This window comes from Ictalurus punctatus, chromosome 19 (genome assembly GCF_001660625.3).
Source record: "Ictalurus punctatus breed USDA103 chromosome 19, Coco_2.0, whole genome shotgun sequence".
Taxonomy (NCBI): domain Eukaryota; kingdom Metazoa; phylum Chordata; class Actinopteri; order Siluriformes; family Ictaluridae; genus Ictalurus; species Ictalurus punctatus.
The window spans coordinates 27186097-27196832 of NC_030434.2; the positions used below are offsets into that span (position 1 = coordinate 27186097).

Below are 10736 nucleotides of genomic sequence, written 5' to 3' on the forward strand. Positions count from 1 at the left end.
GGAAGTTGCCACGTTGACCTCCAGCTGGAACTCTGAGGTGAGACCACCTCGTGGGTCTCAGGTTGGAGCTCTGCCCTTGCTCTCTTGTGGAGCCATTTGTGGGTATGCCATCTGCTTTTAAAACATTCCTGGGAGTAGAAATATGATCCATGGATCCCAAGCTTACTGAATGTAGGACACTGCAGAGTAGCTTCTTTATGGCAGCCCTCTGTCTTGCAGGTTGCAGTTATGTCTATCGCCACCCTGTCGACCTGGGGCTGGAGCTGAGCTGTTGAGGCAGCCCTGTCGATCCACTGATAAAAGATATTTAATGGCAGATCAGACTTGTTCATCACACTGACTCCTCTTAAAAATTGATCCAGGTTGTAGCTCTGCCATGGACACCAAAACTCCTTTATGAACTCAGTTCCACAAACTGAGTTACATTGTTGAGGGCCCTTGACCCTGTACTGGCCAGATGCTCCGCCCATTCATGGGCCGGGCCAGAAAGCCAGGACACAATGAACCAAAACCACTGCCTCTTGTCTGGCTTGGGGTTCCCCAGACTTGAAAACTACATTTGGCAATGGAACATGAACTGTGTTGGGTAGTTGCCCAATCCACAGTTCAGGTCCAGGAGTTTTGTGTCTGTTCACTGGGGAAACTGGACTGACATGAATGGTGGCCAGACATTTCTATGTACACTGGTGTGATGCTCTCCTCGCTCTCCTGCAACATCCATAGTGAGGCAAATATTTTGTCAAGTGATGGAGGTTAGGACAGATCAAATGCAGATAAGACATTTATTATATGAGAGACAGGCAGACAAATCCAAATCATGAGACAATAGCATGGTCAAAAAACAGGCAATGGGTCAGGCCATCGGCAAATGGGCATAAACGAAGCAAAACAGGAATTGAGAACAGGGGTGAGAACAAGATCAAAACAATAACACATGAATCAAGAAACAAATGCTTGGTATACATAAAGTCATACTTTGCACCGTACAAGGAGACACGAGGGGTTAATAATAAAACGAAGAAGAAGAAGAAGAAGAAGAAACGAACAATATCAATAGGTTTCCTCCTGGGGCCCGTACCATGAAGCTAGTTGAAAACTCAGGGTTACAGTATTATTTTTGAGTTGACAAAACCAAACCAATCCAATCAGGCTTTATTGGTACCATGATGCTGACTATCAACATGCTCTGTCAACTCTGGTTTTGATCCTTAAGCTACGATTATTCTACGAGCGCGTGCACGTAAATGCGTGATGTCGGCACAGAACAGACAATGGGTATATGGGAAAAGAGCAGGTGTGCATACATCTGGTTGAAAAGCAAGAAATTATTTTGTGGAAATATGAGGAATTTAAACCTACACTAACTGCAAAAAGCAACACCGCTGCAGCTGCCCAAGCTCGGGAACATTACTGATTGTGTAAATGTGTAAGTTTACTTTTATAGGCTCACAATAAGAATAAACGGATTGAAAATTTATAACCCCAACATTTTTCATGTAATTTCATTTAATATAACTGTAAATTGTTTTAATGAAATGTTTCTCTGCGATGTGCTCTTCTTACAGTTTGCGCTGGGGAGTTGAATTATTTGCATCACTTATATGTCACTTTGCTCACGGCTGATTAGTTCAATTTGGGTTCGAGTTTTCTTGCCCAGAACATAACCTGACCCGAAGCAGGTTAGCCATGGAGCGTAAGTTACTATGGCGATGAACAGCGGTAAAAGCCAGCCCCCTTTCATGGTACCTAAAACCCAGGGTTGGCACAAACTAAACTGAAACTTACCTGATTAGCCACCTACACCAGCTTCCTGGTACAGGCCCCTGACGGAGGAATCCTAATAATCCTTACGAAATCAAAAGGGCCCTGTACACTTTCAGTGCATCTGCCTGAATAATAATAATAATAATAATAATAATAATAATAATAATAATAATAATAATAATAATAATAATCCTCACAGCGCTCTCAGCAGGTCAGTTAAGAGAAAAACACATTTCACTAAACAGAAATCTCAGTGTGGAAGTGCTTTACTGCCATCTTGTAGATTCTAAATTTTAATGTTAGTAATTTACATTTACATTTATGCACTTAGCAGATGCTTTTATCCAAAGCGACTTACAAATGAGAAAGATACAAGCAAAGCGATATCAAGCAGAGAACAATACAATAAGTGCTACCATACGAGATCCGTTAATTGAATTCCAGGTAATAAAACATATATAATTAAATAATCCTTTACTTTTAATTACTCATGTTTTTAATCCTGAAACCCAGACTAAATGCTTGTGTATTTAAAAAATAATATCTAATAGGAAGTGACATGGTAAGAATTATTGAGTCAAAATGTTGTAATATTCCTTAAAATTATTATTAAATAAATGTTAAACTTCAGTAAAAAAAAAAAAAGTCTAGAAATGATTTTAATCATGATATAATGTTGTAATAAAGTAATGATAAATAGTAAGTGTGTGTGTATGTGTGTGTGGGTGTGTGTGCGTGTGTGTGTGTGTGTGTGTGTGTGTGTGTGTGTGTGTGTAGCTGATGTAGTTTCAGTGTGCTGCAGTGGTTTATCAGTGTGTGTATCTGCTCTGTGCAGCTGTCAGGCATTAATGCTGTAAGAGAGCCGAGTGCTTCCTCTCTCTAAAATCAGTGTGTGATGTGGTCGACTCTCGTCAGTCACACACCTCAGAGACGGGAGGCGGAGCTCTGTTCCTCAGTCACACACCTCAGAGATGGGAGGCGGAGCTGTGTTCATCAGCGCTGACGTTATTTTGATATATATGGAGAAAGTGAGAGATGCCTCGTCTGATTTGTTATTGAGGCTGTGTGATGATTTCCTCTCGTCTTTCTAATAAGGTAACAGTGTGTGTGATTGGTGGCTGTCTCTCTCTCTCTGTCTGTCTCTCTGTCTCTCTCTCTGTAGGGGGCTGAGTGAGGGGACACACTTCTCTCAGTCTCTCTGGGCGAGTGGAGGTGAACACATCGTGTACAGCGAGGAGGGAGATGGAAATCTGTCTGACTTTTATTCTTCTCTCATCCACACTCACACTCACAGCAGCTGGTAAGTACACACTGATTATTCACACTAAAACATCACACACTTCTCACTTTAACAGTAGCCACCATTTTTAATCCTGAAATGGGAGAAATTTTCCTGGACTGATCGTAACTTTATAAACAGTGAAAGTCTTTCATTTTTATAGAATTTAAAAAGCTGTACATGAGCGTACACACATCATCCTCAGGGGTTTTTCTGAGGCCTCAGTTATAAAATCAGGTCCCGATTAATGATTACAGTTTACACAGGATTTATTGTAGGAAAAAACAACTTAACTAACATAATGGTGTGTGTGTGTGTGTGTGTGTGTGTGTGTGTGTGTGTGTGTGTGTGTGTGTGTGTGTGTGTGTGTGTGTTTGAGAGCAAGAGAGAAAGTGTCTGCGTGTGTTTGTGTGTGTGTGAAAGAGAGGGAGAGTGTGTATATTTGTGATGATAGAGAGAGAGAGTGAGTGTGTGTGTGAATACCTATAAACCATAAAATAAAAATAAAACAGAAACAGTAGAAACTTCTCTCTCTCTCTCTCTCTCTCTCTCTCTCTCTCTCTCTCTCTCTCTCTCTCAGACAGTGTGAGGTTGGTGAATGGTGGAAGTCGCTGTGCTGGGAGAGTGGAGGTTCTTCAGGAAGGACAGTGGGGAACAGTCTGTAGTGGTGGCTGGGATATGGTCGATGCTGCAGTGGTGTGTAGAGAGCTGCGCTGTGGGGAGGCTGTAGATGTGCAGTATGCAGCTAACTTTGGACCAGGATCAGGACCAATCTGGATAATTGGTCTGCGGTGTAGAGGATCAGAGTCGACACTGAAGAGCTGTGGATCAGATGGGAGAGGGGAACCTTATGGCTGTAGTCATTTTATTGATGCTGGAGTCACCTGCTCAGGTAAACTGCTGTATTTAGAAAATATATTACAATGAATTAAATAATTATTATGATTGAATTGACTGAATTTGAATTATAGCAGTAAATTATCTTTAATAAATTCAGATTTTATTTAAATTTGAATCATTTTGGAATGACATTGGAATGATTTCTTGAGACCCTTACACAAACCCCTAGAAGAATCCTGCAGGAATATTCTGCAGATATCCCACATTTTCAGCTCATTTTCCTGTAGAAATACCTGCAGGAATTCTATGAAGGAAAATATGCAGGAATATGCATCTAATATTCTATGCTTCTGGCTCTACAGTGCGACTGAAAAGTACTTTGTGCGACTGTGAATAAATATTTATTCACACCGGTGCGAGTGACCTGTTCGGAGTTGTATAATACAATCGGAATAAATACTACAAGTCCAAAATTCATCTACACCACGCAACAGTTGCTTTTCATCTCCTCAGTCACACGAACAAATGTATAAATACTGCAAAGAAGTCATTATGATGATGAGAGTAACTCTGTACATCATCTGCTTCCCTCAACATCCCGATCTCACAACCGCCATGTTTTATTGATCCTGTAAAATGACGTGCAACTTGCGACCGAGACCTGCTCATGTAGACACAGCGGTGTACGGTGGAGTAAGTTAATAATAATGCTAACGCTATAAGGTGGATTTAACTTATTTATTAAATAATTCCTCACCAATCATAATCCAGATTAGCGACTGTTCAGTCTGTACACATACAGTACACTGCCGCTCTCCTTCACTCTCTTCACCAACACGTCCCGACTCACACACAACTCTAATAGAGAGCGCTTTCACTTCATTTAAACTCACGGATATCACTTGAAAAGTCAATTCCATTTTCCATGTTTTGATTTAATCCCCCCAAAAAACGCAATATTTTCAGCAGACATGGGCACTGTACTGGGGAACCGATCTAAAACTGATAAACAAACAAACAAAACTAATAAAATGTAAAGACAGAAAATGTGCTTAGTTATAAATAAATAATTTAATATAAAAATAGATATTATAATAACTTCTTAAAATATAAAATGAGAAATTAAATAAGGTTGAATTACTCTGGGATGCATTTAATATCAATTCGACATTAAGCTTAGTTCACTATTTCATTAGAAGGCTATTAGCCTTTTTCCTAATATGGATATTTTTTGTGTTAGTCTACTTTTAATTAGGACTCTTGATTGTTTAATATTTAATATTGTTTAATATTAATATTTAAAAATAGATATGTTGTGCTTGTTTATTTATCAATTAACCAACAGTATTTCTCATTGTTATTATTTTAACTTATTTATTACCCAGGGCTCTACAGTAACAATTTCTTACAAAAATTTAGCAAGGTTGAAATTTAGTTTTTTTTTTGTTTGTTTTTTTTAGAGAGAGGGATGGTAATGTTAATGTGCCACACTATAACACACAAGTAGGCATGAGAGAACTTGAGCTGGACAATTATGACAGAATTTAGGAACATAGTGTGAGCCATGACACATTAATTTACCTTCTGATAAACTAAATTTAATATTTTCAGTTAATTTTACAGTCTGAATGCAAAAAACAACCGTTAACCTGTTCCACCTTGTAAACAAATACAATAAACCTCAATGTTCAGTGTTTGAAGTCTGCTCCTCTTAAATATATTGAAAGCTACAATATTAGACATTTTCCACTGTCATGGTTCTGGGCTGGAGTCACCCGTCAGATGCAAAGCGCTTTAGTTTAATGGTGTTCTTTACTGACGATCCGATCAGGATTTTTACAGACGAGACCGATCCAGATACCAATCTTTATTTATTTAAACTTTAATCAGGTGGTCTGTCATAACAGTTAAATGTAAGCTCTCTGCTCATGGTCACTGTTAATTGAATTAAAATAATAGCAATGAGATACTGTTGGTTAGTTGATAAATAAATAAGCATAAAATATTTATTTTTATATATCTTAAACAATAAAGAGTCCTAATTAAAAGTATACTAACACACGCATGATCCATATTAGGAAAAAGCTTAATAGTTTTCTAATGAAATAGCGAACTAAGCTTAATGTCAAATTGATATTTAAATATTTAAATTCTCATTTTATTTGTATTTTATGAAGTTATTATAATATCTATTTTTTTTATATTAAATGCACATTTTCTGTCTTTACATTTTATTTGTTTTATTTGTGTTTGTTTATCAGTTTTAGATCGGTTCCCCAGTACTGTGTTGCCATGTCTGCTGATAATATTGCAGAGAAACTGGAGTTTACTTTTCTAGTGATATCTAGCAACCATGAGTTTGATTGAAGTGAATGCGCTATTAGAGTTAGTGAAGGAGAGAAGCAGTGTGCTGTATGTTTACAGACTGAACAGTTGTTACTCTTGATTATGATTTCTGAGGATTTTTTTAATAAAGAAGTTTGAGTTAAATCCATCTTGTAGCGTTAGCATTATTATTAATTACTCCACGCAAAGCTGCTGTCTCTACGCGAGCAGGTCTCAGTCGCAGGTTCAGTTAATTTTGCGGGATCAATAAAAGATGGCGGTTGTGAGATCGGGAAGTTGAGAGAAGCAGATGATGTACAGAGTTACTCTCTTCTTCATAATGGCTTCTCTGCAGTATTTACACACTTATTCAGTTGACTGAGGAGATGAAAAGCAGTGTGAAAGTAACTGTTGCGCGGTGTAGATGCATTTTGGACTTGTAGTTGTTATTCCGTTTGTATTATACAACTCCGAACAGGTCACTCGCACCGGTGTGAATAAATATTTATTCACAGTCGCACAAAGTACTTTTCAGTCACAAATGTGAGTCAAATGGCCGCACTGTAGAGCCCTGATTCCACTTTAAACACCCTTACCGCACAGCTTCTGTCTGTCTCTCTGTAACCCAGAACCATGACAGTGGTAATTGTCTAATTGTGTAGCTTTTAAAATACTTAAGAGGAGCAGACTTCAAACACTGAACATTGAGGTTTATTGTGTTTGTTTACAAGGTGGAACAGGTTAACGGTTGTTTTTTTCCATTCAGTCTGTAAAATTAACTGAAAATATTACATTTAGTTTATCAGAAGGTAAATTAATGTGTCATGGTTCACACTATGTTCCTAAATTCTGTCATAATTGACCAGCTCAAGTTTTCTCATGCTACTTGTGTGGCACATTAACGTTACCATCTCTAAAAAAACTCAATTTCAACCGTGCTCCTAAATTTTTGTAATTAGGAGCACAAGTACACAAGTGCTCCTAAAAGAAATTTTTACCGTAGAGCCCTGATCCTTCAGGAATGATGTCCTGCAGGTCTGTTTAAAACACACACTTCCTGCAGGACTATTGTGCAGGATCAATCTGAAATTCTGCGGGACATGGCGAGTGTTTGTATCCTGCAGGAAACATACTGGGGAAATAACTTCACAACAAAAGCATTTTCACAAAGAAATTATTTCATTCACTGAAATTATGTCACATGATGACTGATGCATTCTGTAAAGTTTCCAAGCCAGAGTTCAATTCACACCTAAAAACAGAAGAAAAAAGGTTTTAAAAATATATAAATAATAAAATTAGCCGTGTTTACTAATAACCGAGCTAACGTTACACTAACTGCTGTGTTTGTATTGTGGGTATAATTGTGCAAAAAGAAATTAAACACAATTTAATGACTCATATTTAATAAGTCATAGGTGAGCCACCACAGGAAGTAAACAAAATGCAGCTGCAGTAATTGTGTTCTATAACTTAGAGAAATTTCCTGCACAGTTTGTCAATGTGTCCTGCAGGATTTCATCTTCCTGCAGGAGAGCAGGAAACATCATGCAGAGAAATGAAAATCCTGCAGGATTCTTGTAGGGTTTTGTTTGTAAGGGTACTCTCTCTTATTGAAAATCTGCACAATATTTACACAATTAAATTAAACACAGGTCACAGAATGTCGAGACTCACTGCTGGTCCTCACCGGTGCTCTGGGAGAGTGGAGGTGCTTCATGGACGTTCCTGGTTCACAGTGTGTGATGCTGACTTTGACCAGCAGGATGCAGAGGTTGTGTGTCGAGAGCTGAGCTGTGGGATTCCTGTGAAAGTGCTGGGATCAGCTGCTTTTGTCCGAGGGGAGGGTCAGGTGTGGACAGAGGAGCTTCAGTGTAGAGGAAATGAATCTGAGATTACCTTCTGTCCAACATCATCTTCACTCAAACACTCAACCTGCTCCCATTACAACGATGTGGGAGTAATATGTTCTGGTGAAGTATCATGATTTACCTTCTGTTTAAATAGAGAACACATACCTGTCAATCAAACTTTAAGCTGTCTTTGTTAATTTTCCTCTTTCACTGAGCTCTCGGCTGTTTGTTCAGGTCACACACGGGCGCGGCTGGTGAACGGACCGGACTCCTGTTCTGGTCGAGTGGAGCTCCAGTACCTCAGTGAGTGGGGCACAGTTTGTGCTGTAGGCTGGGATATGAGAGCTGCAGATGTTCTCTGTGCACAGCTGGGTTGTGGGAGTGCTGTAGCTGTGGTGGAGGTGGACTGGTTTGGGGAGGGGAGTGGCCACATCTGGGCTGATGTGTTTGACTGTCAGGGGAAGGACACACACCTATCACAATGTGGCATCTCATCATGGAGTCGAGCTGCATGCTCTCATAAACACGATGCTGGAGTCATCTGTAATGGTGAGATATTAACATCACCTACACCACGTTAGAGAATAAAGTCAGTGTTCATTAGAATATTTAAATGATGTTCTTCTGCTTCAGGATCATCCGTGGCGTTTCATGAGGGGCGAGTGCGGTTGTCTGGAGGGAGCGAGTGTCAGGGGGAGGTGGAGATTTATTTCAGGCAGGACTGGAGGAGAGTTCTCCTGGACTCGTGGAGTCTGTCTGAGGCGTCTGTGCTCTGCAGACAGCTGGGCTGTGGCTCCGTGCTGAACTACCGCTCCTCTCCATCCACCACTGAACACAAACACATGTGTGTAACGGGTTTCAGCTGCTCTGGGAGTGAAGCTCATCTGGGGAACTGCAGCAGTGCACAACCTGTCAACTGCAGCTCCGGGGAACAGCTGTACATCACCTGCTCAGGTAAGCAGCACAACACCTACCAATGAGCAGCTATTAACAACAGTAATACATGTTTTATAATTCTAAAGTATCCTACTAAATATACAGAGTAATTAAATATGTTATAATAGTATATTAGTTTTATATAACTTATAACATTTAATCCAGACCCCAGCTCCATCAGGCTGGTTGGTTCTGGGGGAGACTGTGCAGGAAGGCTGGAGGTTTTCCACAGCGGCTCGTGGGGGACAGTGTGTGATGACTCATGGGATATTGAGGATGCGCAGGTGGTGTGCAGACAGCTGCAGTGTGGAGTGGCCCTCAGTACCCACATACCAGCCTGGTTTGGTCCTGGAACTGGGTCCATATGGCTGAATGAGGTGGAGTGTGAGGGGAACGAGACGTCCCTGTGGAACTGCAGATTTCAGCTGTGTGAAGAGGGTGAATGTGGACACCAGGAGGACGTAGGAGTCGTGTGCTCAGGTACAGTGTAATGACTGAGATTAAACCTGTAAATATGAATATGTCTGTATTTCAAAACTGAGGTCCAAAGTTCCTGAAATTCACCATGACAGTAATTACCTGTTTATAAATGTAAATGTAGTTTTTTTTTTTTTACATAAAGATAACATTACACATATTTAACTGAATCAATAAAACAGGATTTTTAATGTATGTAATCCTCTCACCAGAGTTTAAAGAGATCCGACTCATGGAGGGCTGTGAGGGGAATCTGGAAGTGTTCTACAATGGAACCTGGGGTAATGTGTGTTACAACAAGATGGAGATGAAGTTAGAAACAGCAGATATGGTGTGTCGAGAGCTGAACTGTGGAAGAGGCGAGAGTTTGGACTCGGCCAGAGCGAGAGTCGAATCTGCTCCTAACTGGATGGATCATGTGAAGTGTAGGAAACACGACTCTAATCTGTTGAAGTGTCCATCTTCACCCTGGGGACAAAACAGATGTGATAATGGTGATGAGGTGGTTCAGATTACCTGCACAGGTAGGAGGAGTCTCTCTCTCTACTAGTTTTATACATTGCTATGGAATTTGCATAGATATTCCAGCTATAAAATAAGAAAGAGAGAAAAGTCTGTTTCATGCATTTTATTTCTGCAGACGATGGAACGTCTCTACATACTCATGGAACATGCTCTTCATTTCCTCTTCAGAAATATTGCTCAAGTAAGGACACTTAAATCTGCAGCTTGATAAGGGAAGAGTTCTACAACAAGCTTCTCTTCTTTCCGTCTTGAAGTAAATTAGCCAAAAAATTTACACCTTGTCATATATACTGTCAGAGCTGACTGCTTTAGAAAATTAATGAACATCCTTTGACCAACCAGAATCCAGAATTCAACAGTGCCAAGGTGTAGGATGGTTTTAATAGATGATGGTCAGTGCTTGTTGATGTATCATTGTGTTGTACTGAGCTGTGTGACTGGAGCTGTTATTCAGCGTTGGTGTGTTTCCTCATGTGTGATGTGTGTGATGTAGAGCACTGGTCTCTCAGGCTGAGTGGAGGAGAGGGAAGCTGCTCTGGGAGGTTGGAGGTGTATCATAACGCTACGTAGGGCTCCGTTTGAGATGATCAGTGGAACATCAGGAACGCTCAGGTGGTGTGCAGACAGCTGGGCTGTGGGTCGGCGCTGAGTGCTGATAGGAATGTTAGTTCTGGTCCTGGTGAAGGGACTATCTGGCTGAACAGAGTGAAGTGTCGAGGGGATGAGATTCACCTGTG

General features: G+C 40.2%; 1 protein-coding gene across 1 annotated transcript; it reads left to right on the top strand.

Annotated features, from left to right (window-relative positions):
- Window positions 1-7871: 7871 nt before the first annotated feature.
- On the top strand, window positions 7872-10039 carry LOC108261423 (scavenger receptor cysteine-rich type 1 protein M130). The gene is made up of 5 exons (XM_053688141.1): window positions 7872-8055; window positions 8296-8610; window positions 8695-9015; window positions 9163-9477; window positions 9687-10039. Exons 1-5 carry the CDS (start codon window positions 7872-7874, stop codon window positions 10022-10024), a joined length of 1473 nt encoding a protein of 490 aa, XP_053544116.1. The 3' UTR covers window positions 10025-10039.
- The last annotated feature ends 697 nt before the right edge of the window (window positions 10040-10736 follow it).

Coding starts and splice junctions, on each gene's coding strand:
- LOC108261423 (XM_053688141.1), top strand. CDS start 7,872: ATGTCGAGACTCACTGCTGGTCCTCACCGGTGCTCTGGGAGAGTGGAG. Junction 9,016..9,162: donor GCTGTACATCACCTGCTCAG/GTAAGCAGCACA, acceptor CATTTAATCCAG/ACCCCAGCTCCATCAGGCTG. Junction 9,478..9,686: donor CGTAGGAGTCGTGTGCTCAG/GTACAGTGTAAT, acceptor TCCTCTCACCAG/AGTTTAAAGAGATCCGACTC.